The following is a 20,674-nucleotide window of genomic DNA, read 5'->3' on the forward strand; positions in this document are numbered from 1 at the left end:
TTATCCGAACAATGAGAATACCTGACTTTTAACATGCTTTTCCTGAGAAAGGACTGAAGAATTGAATCCAGAATGATCCACAAATTGACTCGTGTAAACTTCCTGAACAAAATCAGCATGAGTGAGGACAGAAGGTTAAACAAGCCCTTTCATTTACAGTAGCTTATAAAGAAATTATTTTTAGATAGCAGGAAATATAACACTCTTACACCAAAGATCAAAGGATCCTATTTTACAGGCACCTCAGATGCTTCTTTTTTATTACAGTCAGAGTGCAGGCAACTACCGCTAACAGGACAACACACAGAATACGTTGTTTAGCTACCTGAAAATGTTGCCCTAAACCTATGGAGGAGCCTGGAGTTTGGCTTTGGTCACAGGTCACAGAGAGTTGCTGGCATGCTGGCAAGGCAGCAGAGCTGAGCCAGACGTCCAGGGAACTTCAGCAACCCCCTGCAAAGCTGGAGCCCTAGGCTTCTTTGCCATGAGGTGGTCTGAATTCAGTCCCTATATACCTGTCTTAGACCAGGGGCAGTGGATCTAAAAATCCTTCTCTCAGTCACCTACCACGGGGTAGCAAAAAAAACAAGTTCATGAGAAAAGAGAAGATAAGCAATAGGGAGTATGAGTCTTTGGGCCCTACAGACATCCCCGTGCTGAGGGGAAACATAGTCCCAGCTCTCCAAAGCTGTTTTTCATCAAACGAATCTGCGGCGAAAATACAAGCCTACTCCATGGCAAACTGTGCCAAACAGGGATGTGTAAAATTTTATTATCTCCCTTTTTAATGCCTGGTTAGAAATGCTTAATCAAAACCAGCCTTTGTTCATTCCTTCCTACTGTAAGTAAACCCTAATGTAAATTCTGGAAAGAGGGAGGAAAGAAAGGATTAGCCATGTGGACTATCTGTCTGAAAGTTAGGAACTACGGAGTTACAATTTCCTTTCTGACAGTGACTCACCCTGGGGAATGACACACTTTCCTTTAATTCTCCTGTGTGGAGAAGGGCTACAAAATCACATTCATCTACCTCAAAAATATGGGTTGTGGTGGAAGGATGATTAATTACCATCTACATTGTGTTTCATTTTCTGAATGACTTGCTGTGGGGCCCATCTAAAGTCCACAAGAGCTGACAAACTGGCTGCTAATAACTTTAGTGGGCTTTAGATCAGGCCCTATGTAACAGCTATATTTTAAAGTATAGCAAATGTATATGTTTGTTAACACTTGGCACAAACATAGATACATAAAGCCCAGCCTCACATCTATCTTACATTACAACAATCACACATTTCATTAATTTCAGAGACGCCCAGACGTACAGCTGGCCGTAAGGGTTAAAGACCCCTTCAGACCACCCATTACCATTGCATTTCTGGACCAGCCTCAGCCAACACTCAGGGAAAGGCCATCCTAGTGCTGGCCTGGATGGGCAAAACTGGCCATACCTGTGTCAGGCAGTGCTAGAGTCTTCTCCTCTCACCCCTAGGCCAGTGACAAGTTCTGGTCACCACCATACCACTCAACTCCCCTGCTCTCCAAAACAGCAGTGCTGCCTACAAGAAGTCCATAAAAAAAGCCTCTGGCTGACATTAATTCTTAGTCCTACCAATTTAACACTGCACCCAGCTGAGTTACAACACCCCACACATGGCACTATGTCCCATTCAGCTTCCTGGCACAGCTGAAGCCACTGTGTCCTCATGCTCCACAGGTAAAGCGATATCCACATTCATCTGAACATCTCATTCTTCCATACTCAAAACTTAAAATCAGTCTGTGAGAAAACAATATATATATATATATATTTATATACAAGGGATATTTTTATCAAAGAATAGTTACCTGCAGAGGACTAGCTAGTGGCCTGTTTCTAGGTACTGCAACTGTTTTGTGAAAACTACCATCCTCTTCAGACACAGGCATCTTTAAAATGGAGCTGGTAAGAAGATTCTGAGCAGGAAAAGAAAAAAAAATGGTTTTCAGCAACTCACAGGAACAAATTCAAATTTGAATTCAAATGTATTAAAAGCAAACTCAGCCTGACTGCAGAAGTTGTCATACTGGGTAATCGCAGATGGGGAGCAGATCTCAGCCTGGGCTCCCTGGGACTTGGCTTTGCAGGAGCATTGCCACATACAAAGGTTTTCCATCCAGTGAAACTCCCAAATGCAAGAATAACAGTAACATTGAATAGTCCCAAGAGTCCTGGCAAAGCAAAGGAAACCACTCACATGCAAGGTCTCCTTTGCACACAAACCAAGAGAGACTCTCTCTTTCTTTTACCAGTTTTTAACTCCATGATCTAGTCATTTCTACACACAAGTGCAAGCGTCCTCCTAGTGCAGGCTCTTCCCAAAGTCTGTGGGCTGCAAAATGGCTGCAACTTCTGCTACCTTCTACAGGCATTTCAGTGATCTAATCAAGAGTGGGATTTCACCTTTTATGCTCAGTACAGGAAAATGATACAGAAATAATGAATAATGCCTACTTGTGAAGAAGGTCGGACAAAATATTTTCTCTCTTGCATGTAAGAATTGAACAGGGGTGTAAAAAAAAAAAAACTATTTGATGGTGTGAAAACTTACTGGCACATCTTCCATAGCAGACCCAGGTGTAAAGAGCTGAGTGTTCAAGTTTTCTCCTTCCCAGTGATTAGAGCAAAAAAAATTTCCAGCTTTATCTGTTGGAGACTCCACCTGAAAGCAGGAAAGGCATGAAAACAACCAGTACTTAAGTGACCAGATTTCTCTCAGTTGCTTAATAAATTGAACAAATATTCTTCACAGCTGTGTCTAATGCCTGTTTACAATAACATCTTTTACAGCACCCTTGGTCTTTATAGAAGAAAAAAATTCAAGATTCTCAAAAAAATCGCCATCTAATAAAACTTTGAATACTTGCACTCAGTGCTCTGTCAGTATTCAGGAGTTTAATCCCCTAGAAAGGATTGAGAATATATGTATTTTTAGAACTTCAGTGACAAAGTATATAATTCAATGTCCTCAAATGTTCAGGTTTCTAAGGCACTCCATGGAGCTTGGTCCCCATAGGGTTCTTCTATATTTTTCACCAATATTTGAAAGATTCAATCCAAATTCCTATCTAATTTTTCTTTTCTTTTTAAGTTTCAAACGAAAACTGCATTAGAACAGCCCAAGCAAACCCCTGCTGAAAACAGCAGAAAGACTTCTATGGAAATCAATGGGAGATGAATTAGGCATGCCTAGTATACTATATGGAACCGACACTAAGATCTTGGGGCTCACATGAAAGAAAAACAGACACAGCTATTTAACAGAAAAGGTATTCGTATAAGTTTCTCAGAAAGTGTTCTGAATTAAATTGCCTAAGGTAAGTTTGAGATTTACCTCTTGTTTGATTTTCTTCAGCAAAGGGGGTCCACTTTCATGTAGCCCAGCCACTATTGCAGATTCCTCCGACTCCTGCTTGATAACATCCTGCAGATCTTCTACAAGATGAGTCGGAGTTTGAGGCTGAAAGGAAGAGAAGAAACGTTATATCCAAGTCCCAGAACATCCCTCTGCACTAATATCAAAGCAACTTTTATCATTGTTTCCTGCTTACCAGCATCTTCAAAGGACCGTATTTGATTTCCTGAGCTGCAAGTGCGTTTTTGAATGGCGTGGGTGTTCTTGGAGAGCTTTCTAATATCGACCTCTTGATTGCTGGAGTTCTGAAACTTTAAAAACAGGGAGAGGAACTTTAAAGGAAGACACTTGGAAATGCTACCTCTTTACAGATATATGTGCATACAGGCAGTAGCTGCTGTAAGACTTGGGAAAATATTTCCCTGCAAGCCTATAATCCATTTTGCTTTTCTGGCAGAACATTTTTTTACTGTGATAAGGTGTAATGGCTTTATTTTAAAAACTGGTGAGCCTGTATGACTGTTCTGTATTAATAACTTACCTCCACAGTCATGAAGTGAAAGTTTTACTCCAAACTAAGAAAAATCTGAATGTGTTAGCAAACAACTCTGTAAGAAGCATGGAATCATAGAATGGTTTAGGTTGGAAGGGACCTTAAATATCATAGAATCACAGAATCAACCAGTTTGGAAAAGACCTCTGAGATCATCGAGTCCAATACTTATCATCTAGTTTCAAACTCCCTGCCACAGGTAGGGACCCCTTCCACTAGATCAGGTTGCCCTGGGCTTCATCCATCCTGGCCTAGAAAACATCCAGGGATGGGACAGCCACAGCTTCTCTGGGCAACCTGTTTCAGTGCCTCACCACTCTCTCAGTAAAAAATTTTTTCCTTATATCTGGTCTAAACCTGCCCTCTTTCAGGCTGAAGCATACACTGACCCAGCACTACAGTTATATGCAAACCTGAAGAAATGAACCCTCATGAGTCCAACAAGGCAACAGACTTACATATGGTTTTCCTTCTGAGCTTTGAAAGTTTGGTCCCTGTGGAACGGGGTGGTACCTGCCATCTTATGGCCACATACTGGTGTGGAAGTAAGTGCAGGGTTGTCCAGGTTCAAGTTTTCGTGATTGGATGAGGTGTTTAAGAACTGCAGGTTGGAAAGAAAAAATTAACAGTAATATCCAGATTAAATGGTTGACTTGTTAGGATGACATTGTTGAACAAAAGAAAAAGAAATTATTTTCTTCTGATTGACATGAGTCACTGTCCTAACCCTATGATGCAAGTAGGTGTATGTGGGATACCTGACTGCATTGTGAAAAAATACTCAACAGTTTGGCTGGATCACTTAGGAAGCCAAACCAAGCAATTCTAGAGAGGGAAGTTCTAAACACAGTGACACTTGGTTCCAATGAGAAACACTTTCTACCACTCTAAGAGCCAAATCTTAAAAGCCTGATTTGGATTTTCTCCAAATAAATTTTAATTAAGAGCAGTGTGCCCAAGTAAGAACTGGGTGAAAATGAGTAAATGGATGTTTCAGTAACAAAGCCACAGGAAACAGGGTTAAATTCCACAAAGATTTACACAGGGAATCTAGGGGCTTTTAAGGCAGTAAATGAAGTGTTTATGACAGGAAAATAAATTTCCCATCATCTCTCTCAAAACAAAGTGCTTCGTTTTCACAGCATAAAATGAGAACTGCCACCTGTGATGGGGGCGTGGAGTGTTTTGGAATAGAAATAGCTGACTGAAAAGGAGGCAGCAGTATTTGTTTGGATAAAATTGCCCTTGCATGTTTCTGCCTAGTAACCTAAAATATTGTTTCTATTTCCAGCATCTACAAATCTGTGAGCATAGTGGTATCCTTTACTCTGACAAGAATTCAATGTATTACCTTCTGGACTCAACTTGCTACTTTACAAAAATGTGGCATCTAAGAAAATCCAGCTTTCACTGGATAAATTACATGGGATTAACAGGTAACGGGAAATAAGTGGGAGATCATTACATGAAATCTTTTACTATCCTTTATGAAATAGTGTTTCTTTGACTTCAAAGACTAAAGCAAAACCAAGGTAAACCAACACAAATAGACAAACAAAAATCCAAAACACTTTTAAATAGTGCTACAGCTGTGAAACAAAGCAACCATTATCAGGAATTTGGAAGTGCATGCCAGGCCATTTTAACAGGCCATTTTCCTCCTCATTCCTATTCCACTCCAACCCACGTGGCCTGGGCTGAGGATGGCGAGTGTGATTTGAATTTTCTGGTTGTTGTCAGTTTGTCTCACAACCTGAATGCTATTTAAATGCAGTTTGGGGTTTTCTAGGTCAATGAATCATACTGTAAGTGGACAGAGATGGAAAGTATTACAAATGGTCAGAAATGTTAAACTCTGGTAGTTAGAGTTAGCAGCAAGAGCAAAGCAAGGAATCTCATTCCCCTACAGAAATTATCCCAAAAGGAAAAAAAATGAAACACAAAAACCCAAGCCCCACAGATGAATTTAAAAGAAGAGAATCAACAGTTAGCTTGCTGATTAACTAAACTCAGTGGTGAAGTCTAAGAGCAGTGAGAAGATTCAAACACAGAGTGAAAATCAACAAGCACAACGGTAATTAGTCATTTGTTCCAAAGGATTAGTTTCTAAATTGTTAAGACTGGGGTGACTTTGAGAATTTAGTAACATCTGTGCAGAAGTCTTGATCTACCTGCGAGGGAGAGAAGGGCAGGCTTTTGACAGGGGAGCGCTTAGTAGGAGTTGAGCTGCTGACGTCAGCTAGGACCAAGGTGCTACCGTGGCCACTGGCTAAGGGGCTGGAGTGCCCTCTCCTTTTGCGAAGAAGGACCCACGGAGCCGCACTGCCCTGTGAGGCAGATAAGGTCTTTGGTGAGCGTAGAGAGCCCTGACTTGACATGACTTTGCTCAAATTTGTGATGGGGTATTCTTGAGGTCTACAAGCACTGGCCCCTCTTTGCTGAAGCTGTGCAACTTTGCCTGAGGGAGCTCTGCTAGCCAAAGTTTTTGTGTCTTCAAAGAATTCAAAACTGCTGAGATCACCCCATGATGAAGGATTCTGAAACAACGTGGGAGGCACAGAGGTATAAGACAGTGTATAGTGCCACCTCATGAAAATACAGTGCTAGGATATGCCTGTAACCAATAACAAGTAGTTCCCAGTTCAGTTCAGCCTGACCACGTTTATGTGAGTAGTAACACTGTGAACACTGTGCTTTCAATACATACCTTGATCACATCAAACTGTCTAACATTCTAGTACTGTTGCTGGCAACTGAGTCCCTAAAGAATGAGTCACACTATGCCCTTACTATCTGTTTGCCCAGCATTTTCTGCTTGGTATGAAGATGTGCCTTTCGCTAGCAAAACATGTGTGCTCTAAACCAAAACTCCTAACCTGCAAGCCTGCTCCGAATGCGCTGAAAGGGATGTGATGCCGCATGAAGCAGACGCTTCTGCTGCTGATGGATGTTGCCACCAACAAACATATTTCAATGTGCTACTTCAGTACATGTATCATCACAGAGACCACAACAAGAAAAGGCCCGTGTCGATGTCAGTCAGATACTTGGCAGTTCAATATGTGCTTACAGTCCTTGAGATTTGCCAGGGCAAGCTCCTTAAACTTTGAGAACCAGCTACTGAAGCTACAAAAAAAACTTCTAGAAAATGATGCAAATACAGGAGCAGCCATATATATGGCATGTATCACTTCAAATATATACAAGTATCATTTCCTTTTTTAAAATCTTTCTCAGTGTCTCTGATTTTATTTTAAGGAGACTTAACGTTGAGAGATCGTTTCAAGCTCCTACTGTACAGCTTGCCAAAAGTCATGTTCCCACACCAAGACGTAGCAGGAAAGGGAGACACCCACAAAAAGCATACGCATCCATGCTCGAGGGCTTCATTTACGAGCAGTTACATTTTGTTATGTCAGGAGCTAAGCTTCAGATCCTGGAGTAACTAGAAATTACTCGGAGAAAAACAACAAGCACATTTAGGACAGTCCCAGTTCCTCTCCCCTTACTCTTTGACCATGCACAAATCCACCTGAGGTGGCAAGTCTACTTACGGAGTCTATTAACTGGAGTGTTTCTGCAAATTCTAAGAGATTCTTAACATTATCCAGGATGTTGCTCTGGTGAACAATCATGCACCGTGCAGGGGATGCACTTTCCTCAGGTAAGCAACCGTGATCCACCGGTGGAGATGGAGTACAGTGGTGATGTTCCCCCAAACAGGAAACAGGTGCACTGTCACCACTGGTCCTGGTACTGTCAGCAATTGTGGTGCTGTGCCAGCCAGTGTAGTTTGATGTGTGGTTCTGTGTCTAAAGGAAGAAGGAAAAAAAAAAAGAAAAGGGAGGGGGGAAAGGCAGAAGGAACTTAGCAATGAAATTGCACAAGGTGTCAGATGCCACTGGAAGAAAGATAATAGTTGCATCATCATCTAAAAGCTTATGCCTATGAAACATTTGTCAAGATGTTTCCTTTCATCAGTGCAAGACCTTGTTCTAAGTAATATTGGCATTGTATTTGTTATCCCAAAGTTACCTCATAATTCACTTCCAGGATTATAGGCATTTATCATTAGTAACACATTATCAATTCAATTTGTGTTCCACCAAGAGCTCAAAAAGTGTCTGCAAGTTGTTTTCTGTCAGAAGCAAGAAACGGCAGGATTTCCCTACTGAGTGCTCAGCCCTGTAGAACGCTAAAGGGTTTAAGAGTTAGAGTTGCTTTTGTCTGCTTATCTCCTTGTCTTCTGCTGTCCCTGTCTAATGCTACAGCTTACACCAATGCAATGAAGAGGCTGTCAAATCAATGTGGTTAGGAAAGCAGAAGAACAAATTAACAGAAGTTTCTTTCCAGTGTGATCATGCAACAGAAGAAATTGCAAAACATTAACTAAAGTTAAAAAGTAGCCAAACTAATGTATCACGCATGCAGTTGTTTTACTATTAATTTCAGTATTACCCAAAAAAAAAAAAAAAGAATCTGCTGGCTATCACCTAACTTCAAGAATGATTTTGGGCTTCTTTGCTTTGGTGATGGTGTTAACTAATTACGTAAGGGTTTTCACACATTAACATCCAATGGCATATACAACGAAGTGTGAGAATTCAGTAATAGCCAGCACTTGCTCCACACATGCAGTTATGAAGAATCTAACATTATTTGGAGAAGTAAAACAGACTGTCAAACATGCACCAAGTCTGAAGCTTACAAAGTGTAAAAAACACAGCTGAAGGAAAGAATACAACAGAGAAGAAAAATCTGATGCACAGGTACTACATTTTCATCACATGAACCATTGCACACTTTAAGAAATGCAGATCTCATTGATTAAAGATCTGTAGGATTTTTAATTTTTGTACAATCATCGCGCTTCCAATATTACATCATGTTACAGACCCCAGTCCTGCTCCCACTTTGCAAAGTAAAATACCTGCAAATTGTTTGTTTGTTTTTAATAGAAGAATTTATGAAGCAAATGTAGATTATATGTGTGCTATGTTTCATCCTTTTAAAACTGAAATATAGAGCCTTGATTAGTACTGAAGGCAGAGGGGGAGTAAAAAGTTAAAAAGACAAGCACTGGGGTAAAGCTGCTATCCCTCCATCCAAGCACACGGTGACAATCTTACTGGTAATGCCTGCTGCCCTTTCAGTTCATTCTCAGTCGACATTAGTAGCAACTCTAATTCCTTTATTCGTTTTTCTTTCTCAGGGTCTTCATCATTATAGTGTCTCTGAAATTAAGAGTTAAGGGAAAAGAAAAGATAAAGGTCTGATAGGATGTAGCAACTAAAATGCTTATGGCTTGCCGACCTGTGGTTATAACAGCCAAATTAGACTCAAAGATGAAACAAATGTCAATTGTGCTTTCCACTATCAAAGTCCCTGCTGAATTTCAATACAGACATTTGAAATGGAGAAAGTGAAAGCTATCACACCAGATGTCAACTACTGTGCTTTAAATCCACTTCAGAAGGAGCAATTATTTGCCATGTTAGAACACCCCCACCTTCCCCATTTTCTCTTTTCACCACACTTAATACATTAGAATGTTTCTTTAATGTACGATATCTGCATTTAGATTTAACAAATATTCAAGAAATTAACTCTTGAAATGAGGTTCAAGTTATCTACCTGGATAGCTGCAGCAGCTGGCTGAGGAACATTGACGATATTTACATGCAGTGCTACTGGATATGGGATCTGACCAGGAACCTAGGCCAAAAAGCAAAAGACACTAAAAGTTATTATTTCTATCATATTATCTGCTTGCATTGTGAATTTGTGTTAAACATACATACTAAACATGTTAAATATACTAAACATTAAGGTTTAGGTACTTAATATTTACAATCTACGGAGATGATAGCAAAAAACCTAACAATGTTTACAAGAAAAGTAAACAGTTTTTCAGGAATATGAGAGTGAGCATTATAGAGGAAGAAAGAACATTCATATATGAAATATTTACCCTTCTTGAATGAGAAAAGATGAATAATTTATAGACATATTTGTAGGGATTTTCTAAACTGAAGTGAAAAAAGCAAAAGATGCAATTTATTATCATCTAAAACTACAACATAACTGTCTGAAGCAGGAGCCCGTTTCATTATTAATCATTAATAGAAAAGGAATCTGATTAAAAACAATACTTGTTTACTTGGTTCCAACAGGCAACCCACAAACAGAATATTACTGAAGGGAACGTGGGAGATTCTGATAGAACACAGAACTACCCAGATTCAACTGATTTGCAAGAAATTTGATATTCACCACACTAAGAAATACGTTAACTGCTTACAAGGCACTAAAACCGCTGTACCCGATTCCAATCCCTGAATCCCATCAGTTTGAAATGTACATGTTTTCATCACTGACTGAAGTAAAAGTCAAAGAAGTCCTCATCTGACATCAAACACTAGAAGTCCCCCAAAACTGGGAGAACACCCTTCATGCTCCTCAAAACCAGGTATGGCTAAATTGCACCCCCCTATTCAACAAAGCCAAACAACCACCCCCAGCACATCTTCGGCACTCACGTTTTGTGGCTCAGAGATGTGGTAGTAGGGGTAGTCACTGCTCAGCGGGGGCTGGCCAGTTACTGGCAGCTGGGCAGATGGCGATGGGTTGTGAGCAAAGGCCATCAAGTGGTTGCTCTTCTGAAAGCCAGCAGCTGCTGAGGAGTGACAGGCTTTGGAGGATTCCTGCAGGTAGCCTTCCTGCTCAACCTTTCGGCGCATGGTGGAATTCCAGTGGTTCTTGATAGCATTATCAGTTCTGCAACACAAATACATACATTTGAGGAGTTTCAAAAATGAGCATTTTCATTTCAGACAGGTCAATAGGCAGGGAACTGCTGTTGGCATCTCTATTTAAACCCTGAGCTCTTCTCTAATCTTCCTCCTTCCCCTGCCATTACAAATTCTACTCTCAACTTCTGGGGAAAGACGCTCAGTACAAAAGTTAGTGGAAAAATAAATGCAGGCTAAGGTTGTTTATGCACTTTTTAAAAGCAATCTCTATGCCTTACATCCTCAAACTGTAAGAAATTCAGCTTTGCCTCATTCCCATGAGATGAGGTGACAGCAAATGCTAACACCCCTTTGAGGCTAACCTAAAGGATGCCAACATCATCTTTCTAGGTGTTAATATTTCAGTGGAGTCTTATGGTATCTCACTGCTGGAAAGAAAGGCTGTGAAGAACAGTTGTGAAAAGACTAACTTCCAAGCAACTTTCCAGCACTCCACCTAGACAATGATAATACCATGCTGTACATAAAAATTTGGTAAACAAAGCTGTTCGAAGTTTTCTTAGATGCAGAAAAACTGAGATTCAAATTCTCACATATATGAGTCAGAAAAAGCAAACTTACCAAGTCTGTGAGATTTTAAGAGTATGCTCAGAAACATCTCCTCTATTTGAAAAACATCACCACCACACAGTATCATTGAAAGCAGTATCTGTGATATGTGGAAGCTACAAAAATATTTCCAAGGGCTAATTCCTTTCTTGTTTTTTTTCTAGAAGGTGAAAGCAGCCTAGCGAATGCCCGCTTAAAAGGCTATCATGACCTTAGGCATTATATTTAGATCTTGAAGATGTTTTACCAAATAGCAGGAATAAAAGTAAGAAGGGAAACCTCTTTCTTGCTTACATTATTTACATTATTTCCTTGCCTACACTTTAAGTCACTTTTAATCACAGTGAATAAGACACTAAATCTTTGAAATTATATGCAAGCTGTGTATAGGCTTTCAACAAGACAAATATTTCAAGGACCAGAGTTTGTGGAAGTCAGTTTCTCCTAATTCATACATCGATTTTTAACAGGTCGAAATCATCTGGATGATTCAGGAGCAATTACAAAAGTTGAAGCAGCCTTCTCTTAAATCACTTTGAATTAAGAGACTGGATTTCATGTTGAAGGCGTACCCTTCACTGAATGCAAATTATGTTCCCCTTGCAGAGCCTGATCCTTTAGATATGAACCTTTAAATTTGAAGTCATCATAGGCAGAAATAAGACTGCATGGACATTTAGGAAGTTGTTATGGTCTTGCTCTAGTTACAGGGTCTTTTTACCTATGACAAACATTAAAAGAATGTAAAAATAGTGTACTGTTCCATGTACTGACCAAACAGCGCAGTTTCCCACTGAGAAAAACGCACATCAGTGTCACTGGCTTCCCAGGTTTTGATTCCAAAATTTTTCAGTTTACAAAGTGCAGCCTGAGGAGACCGAAACAGACTGCTCAGACCTGCAGCTTTTTCCTTTTTTCCTATTTAAGAGCTAAAGGTATATGTCATTACCGTCCAGGCAGCAACTTTGCAATCTCTGCCCATCTGTTTCCCAGCCTCTTGTGTGCCTGGTAAATAATTCTATCTTCCTCTTCTGTCCAGGAGGTTTTCTTCACTTCTGGGTTCAAATGGTTGTGCCACCTCTCCCTGCACTGTTTTCCAATCCTTCCCTTCAAATGCTTAGCAATGACAGACCAGCGCTTTGGACCGTATTTCTGCACGAGCTCTATTACCTTCAAAGAAGGACATAAAAACTGCCTGTATTTAATGATGCATAATGAATCAATGAATTTTTTTTTCTGTGGTGGAGCAGTATTTTCAACAACATTTCTCAAAACTACTACAGTAAAACTAACAGACAATTAAGGGTCCCCACTTCCCATTCCTACTTTTACTCAAAAGGAAAAATCTGGTAATAGTTAAGGCATTTCTAGACTGCAATTCTACATTACAGTGCTGTAAAGCAATGTTAATTTATTTGCATAGCAAACTTAGAAAGCACTAAACAAATACAGTCTGCCTCTGGCCACATTAGTGTTGAGACCACCAAAGCTTCCAGGAGTTTTGCCCCAACACATGAAATCTGCTAGTAAGGCATTAATCAGACAGAAAGGAAAACTGATTACCCTTTGATCCTCCTCTTTAGTCCACGGACCTTTAATAAGTTCTGGGTTTAGTACCTTCTGCCATCGGTGCTGGCACTGCACATCTGTCCGATTCTAGCAAAATGTAAAATATGCAAAGTAGATAATTCTTTAGACAAGATGAATGTAGAGTGAGGAAGCTCTTATTTAGGTACACTTGTTCCCGACCTATTTCACTGCTAACTATAACTACCAAAAAACACAGAGTGATACAGTAAGTCTGAGAAAAAGGTGCTCAACTATCAATTTTCTCACTGAAAAGATAGACTTCCATCGCTTCTGCAGTGAGGACTGTATCACCCAAACTACACAAACTTAATCTTCCTCATCTGCACAATAGCTGGCATGCTTTCACATACAGTTTCAGCAACAGCCAAAGTGTTCACAAAGCAATTATCTTCAAAACCACACTTACAATTCACCAAAGCAGTTTTTTTCACTGTGCTGAGACATTTTGTTTCAGTGTCACATTGACCATCTACTGTGCAAGACCCCACCACCCCCCATTTTTGCTTGTTCAATTATTCTCCAATATTCCTTACTCTCAAATATTCCTTTCTGAGAAGTGAAAAGGAAAAAAATTGTAAGGGTTTCTACAGTAACCTAACTAAATTTTAAGGTCTCCATTTGTGGAGGTTTTCTATCTCCTGCAAAAATGTAACTATAAAGCAACCGCTCCCCTTCCCCTTTATGAGGGAAACCTCTGATAAAGAGCTATCACTAGGCCTGGAAGCAGAAACCAATATCCACTTACAGGAAGGAAATTAGCAATGACTTTCCAGTCTTCTGTGCCATTCTGCTCCACAAGCTTCTTCAATTTCTCATCCTGAATCATTAAAAAAGACCAGACATAATTAATACTGAAATCTCTTATAATGCAAAAGAAATAATTTTTTTTTATATTTGTCTTTCTAGCTTTTTATGCATCCACTTCTGCTTTCTGAGTGTACCAGAGGGTGGTCTGTACACTTGTCATACTTTCAATTGCCTAAAACAGGAGATTTTTCTACTCTGGTGGATTTTGCACAGTTCTTCACTGTGCTGCAGGAGAAAGACTGACTTCTTCTGTGCTATTCTTTGACTCACACTACACATTCCCATTTTACTGCTCAAAGCACTGTAACTGTTACTCTTGGATTGGACTTAGAAGAGGGCATGGATGTTCAGATGTCAGGTATCAGAATAACAATTAAATTCAGTAACACTCAGGCACCTAGATATCTGGATACCTCTGAAAATCATAGCCTTAAACTTTATATGTCTTGCAAGTAATGGGAGTCCCCGTAATTTGCTCATGACCTACCCATGTACAGTGAATGCACGATAAAACTAATGGCTCCCTTTTGCTCCTGTTCTCTGTGAGGGAATTTGGTATTTCTTGCAATAGCAAGAAATTTGGCCCAGTATTTTTAATGATAAGGCCAGAAAGGTAGACCCTAAAGACAAAAGAAACCAATCTCATGTACTGGGAAAGATTGAGATAGTGTAAAACAAATGAGAAATGCCCCAAGAGATAAGAAGAGGAAAATAAGCCTCTCCTTCCCCAGTTAGCATCTCCCAGTATGCTCCCAGTTCATGTGACAGGAAAATGGCAATTCCTTCCTCCAAGGCCACATTACAATCATGTCCGCCTTTGTAAGAGCAGATTATGATTTTTAAAAAAAGAAAGAAAAAAAAAGGCTTGCAAGAGGTGACCTGCCACTATTTATATATCAATATACATTGTTAGAGAGGAGAAGTCAAAACATAACTCAAGAACTCCATTAATGTATTTTACAATAAACTCAAACCAGTTAAACAGCCAAAGGATATCCAACTGGTAAAGGAGTTTGATACCACAATTTTCCCAGAAGTCAGCTCAAGGGTATCATGACTAAAACATATTCTGACCTTCAAAAGCAAAACACATCTTGAAAGCTCAATTTTGATACTGCTGCATTTCTTTCCTCCAGCTTTTAATTTATGTTCACTTGGAATCATTATGGTGCAATTAATGTGCAAATTTCAAATTGCACAGAAGGACTGCAGCAGTTTCTGCCACAGTTGTTTGCTGCTGTGGGACACTGAACTCACATCAGTTCTCTCATAGCAACCGTTTTCAAACAAAAAGAGCCAAGTAGTAACAATCAAGCATTGCTACAGGTGACTCTGAGCCTCTTTCTCCAAGAAGGATTACACAGAGACCCACATACAACAAACCTGCAACACAGAGTTTAGTGGAAATAAAAAAACTGTATTTACACATTTTATTTAAAATGTAAGAACAATTCTCAAAGTTCAGCTAAAGACTGAATGTAGCTAATGGGTCAAAAAAGCTGTCCTCATTGATACACATGGGACTGTCACTGAAGTTAGTTTGCAGATAAGCAACATGGTGAAGAACATGAAGCAAGTCGTAGAAGAATGATATCCATGCTCTCTATCTTTTTACATGCAGGAGAAGAATGAACTTGGATTTACCTCTTCGCGGGTCCACCTGGTTTTTCCTAAGTGACGTTTTCCAGTCTTAGGGAGCAGACCATCATAATCGTGATCATACATCTCAACATCTTCTTCATCATCATCACTACTATATATACTGCAGAAAGTAAGACAGTGAGACAGAGTGGAACATGAGGATTTGAGCTGCTTAACTACAAAGCACAAAAAAACCCCAGTACAATCCTTACAAAGGTTACACAGATAAAAGTTTTAAAACTTGCACAACAAGATTTTGTTCTGCATTCTGTTGTTCTAGTATTCTGAACTGGTTCTGCTGTTTTTGGTATCCACAGATACAAGCAAAGGGCTGGCAACCTTCGTATTACTGTGCATGTTTAGACCTGCTCTTAATGTTAGATCAGTGGTGAATTACACATTTGGCAAACTTTCAACCAATGAAGGTTTCAAATTAAAACACAATGTTTGGGACAATAAAGAGAACTAGAGGCTGTGTCCAGTACAGAAGCACATGTTTAAGATCTTTAACTCATGCCATACATTCTGAAAAATATTAGTGGGTTTGTATGTTTTATACAGCAGATATTTATACTGTTCCATAATAAAACAGACTGTGTACAAATACAAAAAGTTAAACAATAATAACCTTGTCTGAGAAAAGGGTTATGGACCCTATATGCAAAGGCAAAAGTTTTTACAATTAAGTACAGACAGTAAGTGGCAGCGTTAACATGCTATAAGCTCTCGTATGAAATGTGCCTTCCATTTATGGGTCTGGACGGACAAGGACTGAGCACAAGTATGTTTAATATCTTGCAACAAACAAATGAATGATTAAACCCTTCCATATCCTCCATTTCTCTAACTTAATACTTTATTACCTCTATTCTATTTCTAAATCTCTCACATTGTTTTTGAAATACTCTGCTTCTCACCTAATTCATGACTAAGGGATTTCCCCAGAGGCTATCTATGGGTAAAAAAGGACTCCATTACTCTTTTCACAAATGGCACTTGCTCTACCTAGCTAACTAAAACTAATAGAGACTGTTTTGCAACAAGAGGTGCCTTTCTGGTGGACAGTATTTTATTTGTAACTTTTAAGGTATAAGCAGCAGTTCTGATACTTCAACTAAGAGATGCTAACCACGAGTGCTAGAAAGGAGTCAATGTCATGCTGTGAGACTAAAATCTGTGATATATCTGATGGTACGGCATGCTGTGGTGTGTTAAGGTATGACTAAGACATTAAAAGAAAGTTATTTTGTAATAAAATTACCTGGCATTGTTTATGCTGTTAACCTGTTTTCAGGAGATTACTTTAAATTAAGTTGCAATGAAGCACAGAGACTGTCAGTCAAGATGCAAACACCCCCAAAATGCAAGCTGTTGAACATACATTCTTTTAAAGTACTGGGCTAATCACACTGTACATCTTCCACCTCGTTTTCTGGCCTGTGGCATGTGCCATGAAAACTACGCTACATGTAAGAAGTTTTCCACAGCCTACCGTGATGCGCGTGGCCTTCCCCCTAGTCTCTGCCAGCTGGCCCCTGACTCACCCACCCAGCCCATCGCTGCCACCCTCAACTCGCCCCCACCATGCTGTAGTCCTGCAGCCCCACGGCTCATTCCCTGTTCCCCAGCCCACGTAATCACTTTGGGTAAGCCCTGACTGAAGCTCCCACTCCGCAGGCACCCTTCGCTGGCAGCTGGAGCCTCTCGTGCTTGAGCAAAGCTCCCACGCTCCAGCTGCCACGAGTGCAGCTCCGTCCCCAGGCGCCGCTCAAACTGCGTTCGCTTTTCTCAATGACACACAGAGACAGCTGCGCCACTGCCCATATGCCAAAGGAAGCTTTGTGGCTCAATTTCCAAGTATCATTTTGAAAATGAGTTTCGTAGACAGCAACCACCAGGTACGCATCCATTGGCGGCGCTTCCTGCGCGGCGGCGCCGTGCGGGCACCACAGGGAAACGCCGCTCTGCAGCGGTAGCACAGCATCAGCGGCGAACAGGTTAAAGGACTTTAGTGTGGGACCAGTACTGTAACAGATTTATTTAAATAACCGGGGCCTCGCTGGCACTGCAGTACCGAGCAAACGCCACTGTACTACCTGCGATCTCCAGCAGGAGAAAAGGGCCCTTTTTCGGGATTTCGGGACGTTCGGTGGCTTCTTCAGCCAACCGGTCCCTCAGCGGTCCTCTAAAACTTTATTTTGCACCTCCGGCCGAAGGCCCGAAGCTTCCACCCGGGCGGCGCGGCACGGATGGCACGGCACGGATGGCACGGCATGGCACGGCACGGCGCTCCGCCCGGCCGGGACAGCGGATTGGAGCCCCCCGGCCGCCCCGGCAGCGCTGCGCTGTTCGCCCGGGCAACCGGCTTGTGCAATGATATACGGCGAAAAGAACGGGGAAAAACAAAAAGGGGAGAGGGGAAAAAAAAAGAAAAAAAAAAGAGAAGGTGTAAAGGAAATGACTCGCTGCTGCGATTGAAGGAATTCGGGCACCAGCCCCGCGGGGCAGAGCCCGCGTCCGCCGTGGCGGCCCCGCCGGCGCCGCGCCCGGGGATCAGGCGGACATCGCGCAGTCCCTGCCTCCCAGCCCGGGGCGGCGGAGCGCCGTGTCCCTGCGGGAGGCGCCCGCGAGGCAGCGGTGGCCGTCCCGTTCTCTTTCGGGAGAGATGGGCCGGGTGACTCACCGCCAGCCCTAGCGACAACCCCGCTCTGACACTGGGAGTACAGCCCGGCGCTCGCCCAGCGGCTTGCCGCCTCCTCCCGCACCGTAAGCCCCTCTTCCTTAAAAAGAGACCCCCAAGCCCTCCAGTCCTGCCGGACGGGGCCGGCAGCCGGGCAGTGACAGGCAGGGCTGCGACCTTCTCCCCTGTCACAGCCAGCCAAAGGGGAGGGGAAGAGGAGAGGATGCCGGGCTGCAAAGAGAAAGAGAAAAAGCCTCCACGTGTCCGACCCGCCGTCCCCGGCTAATTAGACAACAACCCCGCTCTGTGCGCCCGCCCGGCAGCGGTGGCACGGACGCGGCCACGCGGCGCTGCCGCCCAGTCCCGTCCCGTCCCGTCCAGCCCGCCGTCCCCGGGGCGCCGCCACCTCCAGCCCCTGGCGCGGCACGGATCGCCCTCGCCCGGGTGCGCGGCAGAAGGGCGGACACGGGTGACAGCTCCGGCCGAGCGGCCCATCGGACCCGCAGACCCCCGCAGCTGCCCGCCCGCGCTGCCGCGCTCCGGCATGTGCCGAGCGGCGTGTGCCGGTGAAAAGCTAAGTCCCGCAGGGTGTAACTAGTCCCGCTGGCGACAGCCGCGCTCCCAAGGGCGAAGGGGCCGCCACTGCACGAATAAATAAAAAGCAGACGAGGGAGCGAGCCCAATGCCCGCACCCACCGCCCACCTGCCGTGCCACTCCGCCGGGAATGAATGAATGAATGAATGGGACGGGACGCGCTACCTGCCGCCGCCGAGCCCGCCAGACATTGTCCTGTCCCGCAGCTGCGGGGCGCTCAGCTCCGTCGGACTTCGCGCTGGCCCCGGCGGGCAGCGAGCCCCGGTCCCTGACGGCCCCCGGCTGGCGCGGGGACCGACCGCCCTGTCACCGGCGGCTCTGCGGCGTGTCCCGGGGCCGGGGGCGGAGTAGACCAGGTGCACGGAGCACGGGGCCGGCCTGCCTACCCGCCCGCCGCCCCGTCCGCCGGGCAAGCCCGTCTCCTGCTGCTGCTTTCCCCCTCTCCCGTCCCGCGCGCCGTCTGACAGGCGCGGAGCGGAGCGGAGCAGGGCCAGCCGTCCCTCGCCCGCAGACAGCGGGTTACCTGTGCCGGGGTCTCCGGGACATCCTCGCACCGGCCGCTGGGGGAGGAGAACGGGGGAGCCCGCGCCCGCCGCCGCGCCCTGCTGCCGGGCTGCGCCTGGGCGCTCCGCCGCCGCACACAGGAGTGCCGAGGAGCCGCGGGAGGAGGAGGAGGAAACAGGTTGAGATTAAAGAGTAAACTCTGTAAACAGAGATGCCATCAAACAAAGGGCCCTTGGACACTCCCCCTCCCGCCAAATCTGGCGCCCCTGCAGTGCGCAGGCGCCTGGCGGGCCCCTGCCGCGGCTGCGGGCGCGGGGCGGGCGCACCGGGGCCGCGCGCCCGACGGGGCCCTCGCGCCCCGCCCCTCCCGCGCTCAAGCGGCGGGACTGCCTCGCGCCGCCGCTGCCGCCGCTCCCGCGCTGCGGCCCCTCGACGGCGCTCCCGCAGCCCCCCCGCGCCCCCAGGTCTCACTGCCGGAGCTGTCGGGGCGGGAGGCAGCCCCTCTCCCCCGTGCGGGGCGGCCGGGGAACGAGAGTCCCTCCGTGGGGCGGCGCGGCCGCTGCCGAGGCGACCCCGCCGACCACCTACCCCAGGCCCTCGTAGGTGCCTCCTGCCGACGGGGGAGTGTGGGCCCTCGCGGGTGCACCTGCTCCGCTCGCTGCGTGGCGTGCGGGCTGCAGCGGCACCGGCCCCCGGGGGGCGAGCAACTCTGGCTGGAAATATTAAAGGAACTCTGGGGGGGACTCAGAGGGAGCCGGGGCCGGGGCTGCCCGAGGCTCGGCTGCGGTTGCCTCGCCGCGGGGGATTTCTGCTATAGTTCCCCTTGCTGCTGCCCGGCGGTGGATGCTGCCTGCAGCGACGGCGGCGGGAGAGACGGCGGGTGTCCGATGAGCTCCAGAGCACACGTTTTTTGATACAGAAATGAGTCAGGATGTGAAAAATGGCGAAACATGCAAAGTTCCCAGGCTGCGCTGCTGCTTGAAAAATCATGGCTTTGCAGCGGTTTCGGCGCACTCGCCCTTTCCTCAAAGGCCCGCGGCTCATCAATGAGCCGCCGACGGGGCGGGCCGGGGCGGGGCCGCGGGCCGCTCCCGAGCCCGCGGCGCCGCTCCCGGAGGGACGTGGAGGGATGCCGGGGCCGTGCGCTGGGCACAGCGCAGCCCCATCACAGTCCCCGCCACCGCCCCGTCGGGAGTCTGTGCGTCCCGTAGGCTCCCGCTTAACGGGATTCACCGGCTCAGGCAGCGCGGAGATGGACTGACAGCCGGGGCTGTGTCCCCGAGCTCTGCATCAGGTCTTGGGATCACACCTCGTCCCAAATGCCGGAGGGTGCACGTCGTTCCTGTTTTCCCCCAGCCATGCATCTGGCAGGAGGTGCCGTCCCGACCGGCCTCCACTTGCCTACCTGTAAAAGGGGTCTGCTGCACCGGGGCACCAGCATTAGTGAAGGGGGAAGGGGCTTTGTACAGTGACATCTTTGCAAAGCATTTCTCTGCTAGGAAGGAGGCGAGAGGGGGGCTTTAATGCCAATGGCGACAGGAGAACTGG

General features: G+C 44.9%; 1 protein-coding gene across 3 annotated transcripts in view; it reads right to left on the reverse strand.

Annotated features, from left to right (window-relative positions):
• MYB (MYB proto-oncogene, transcription factor) overlaps nt 1-19,301 on the reverse strand; it is a 28,638-nt gene extending 9,337 nt beyond the window's left edge. Inside the window, exons 1-15 of one of the 3 annotated variants that reach the window (XM_051792583.1) lie at nt 19,146-19,168; nt 15,351-15,468; nt 13,645-13,716; nt 12,873-12,965; nt 12,259-12,479; nt 10,488-10,725; nt 9,583-9,663; nt 9,078-9,182; nt 7,503-7,760; nt 6,120-6,485; nt 4,407-4,549; nt 3,592-3,706; nt 3,375-3,500; nt 2,592-2,702; nt 1,849-1,956 (exon numbers count right to left, since the gene is read on the reverse strand). In XM_051792583.1, coding sequence (XP_051648543.1) covers nt 1,849-1,956; nt 2,592-2,702; nt 3,375-3,500; nt 3,592-3,706; nt 4,407-4,549; nt 6,120-6,485; nt 7,503-7,760; nt 9,078-9,182; nt 9,583-9,663; nt 10,488-10,725; nt 12,259-12,479; nt 12,873-12,965; nt 13,645-13,716; nt 15,351-15,468; nt 19,146-19,168 — 2,178 coding nt within the window. Of the gene's footprint in view, nt 1-1,848; nt 1,957-2,591; nt 2,703-3,374; nt 3,501-3,591; nt 3,707-4,406; nt 4,550-6,119; nt 6,486-7,502; nt 7,761-9,077; nt 9,183-9,582; nt 9,664-10,487; nt 10,726-12,258; nt 12,480-12,872; nt 12,966-13,644; nt 13,717-15,350; nt 15,469-19,145 lie in introns of all 3 variants that reach the window. The other 2 variants (XM_051792580.1, XM_051792581.1) reach the window with 2 other exon arrangements.
• Nucleotides 19,302-20,674: the final 1,373 nt, after the last annotated feature.

This window comes from Manacus candei, unplaced genomic scaffold, assembly GCF_025592945.1.
Source record: "Manacus candei isolate 608988 ecotype Guabito, Panama unplaced genomic scaffold, ASM2559294v1 h1tg000034l, whole genome shotgun sequence".
NCBI classification, from domain to species: domain Eukaryota; kingdom Metazoa; phylum Chordata; class Aves; order Passeriformes; family Pipridae; genus Manacus; species Manacus candei.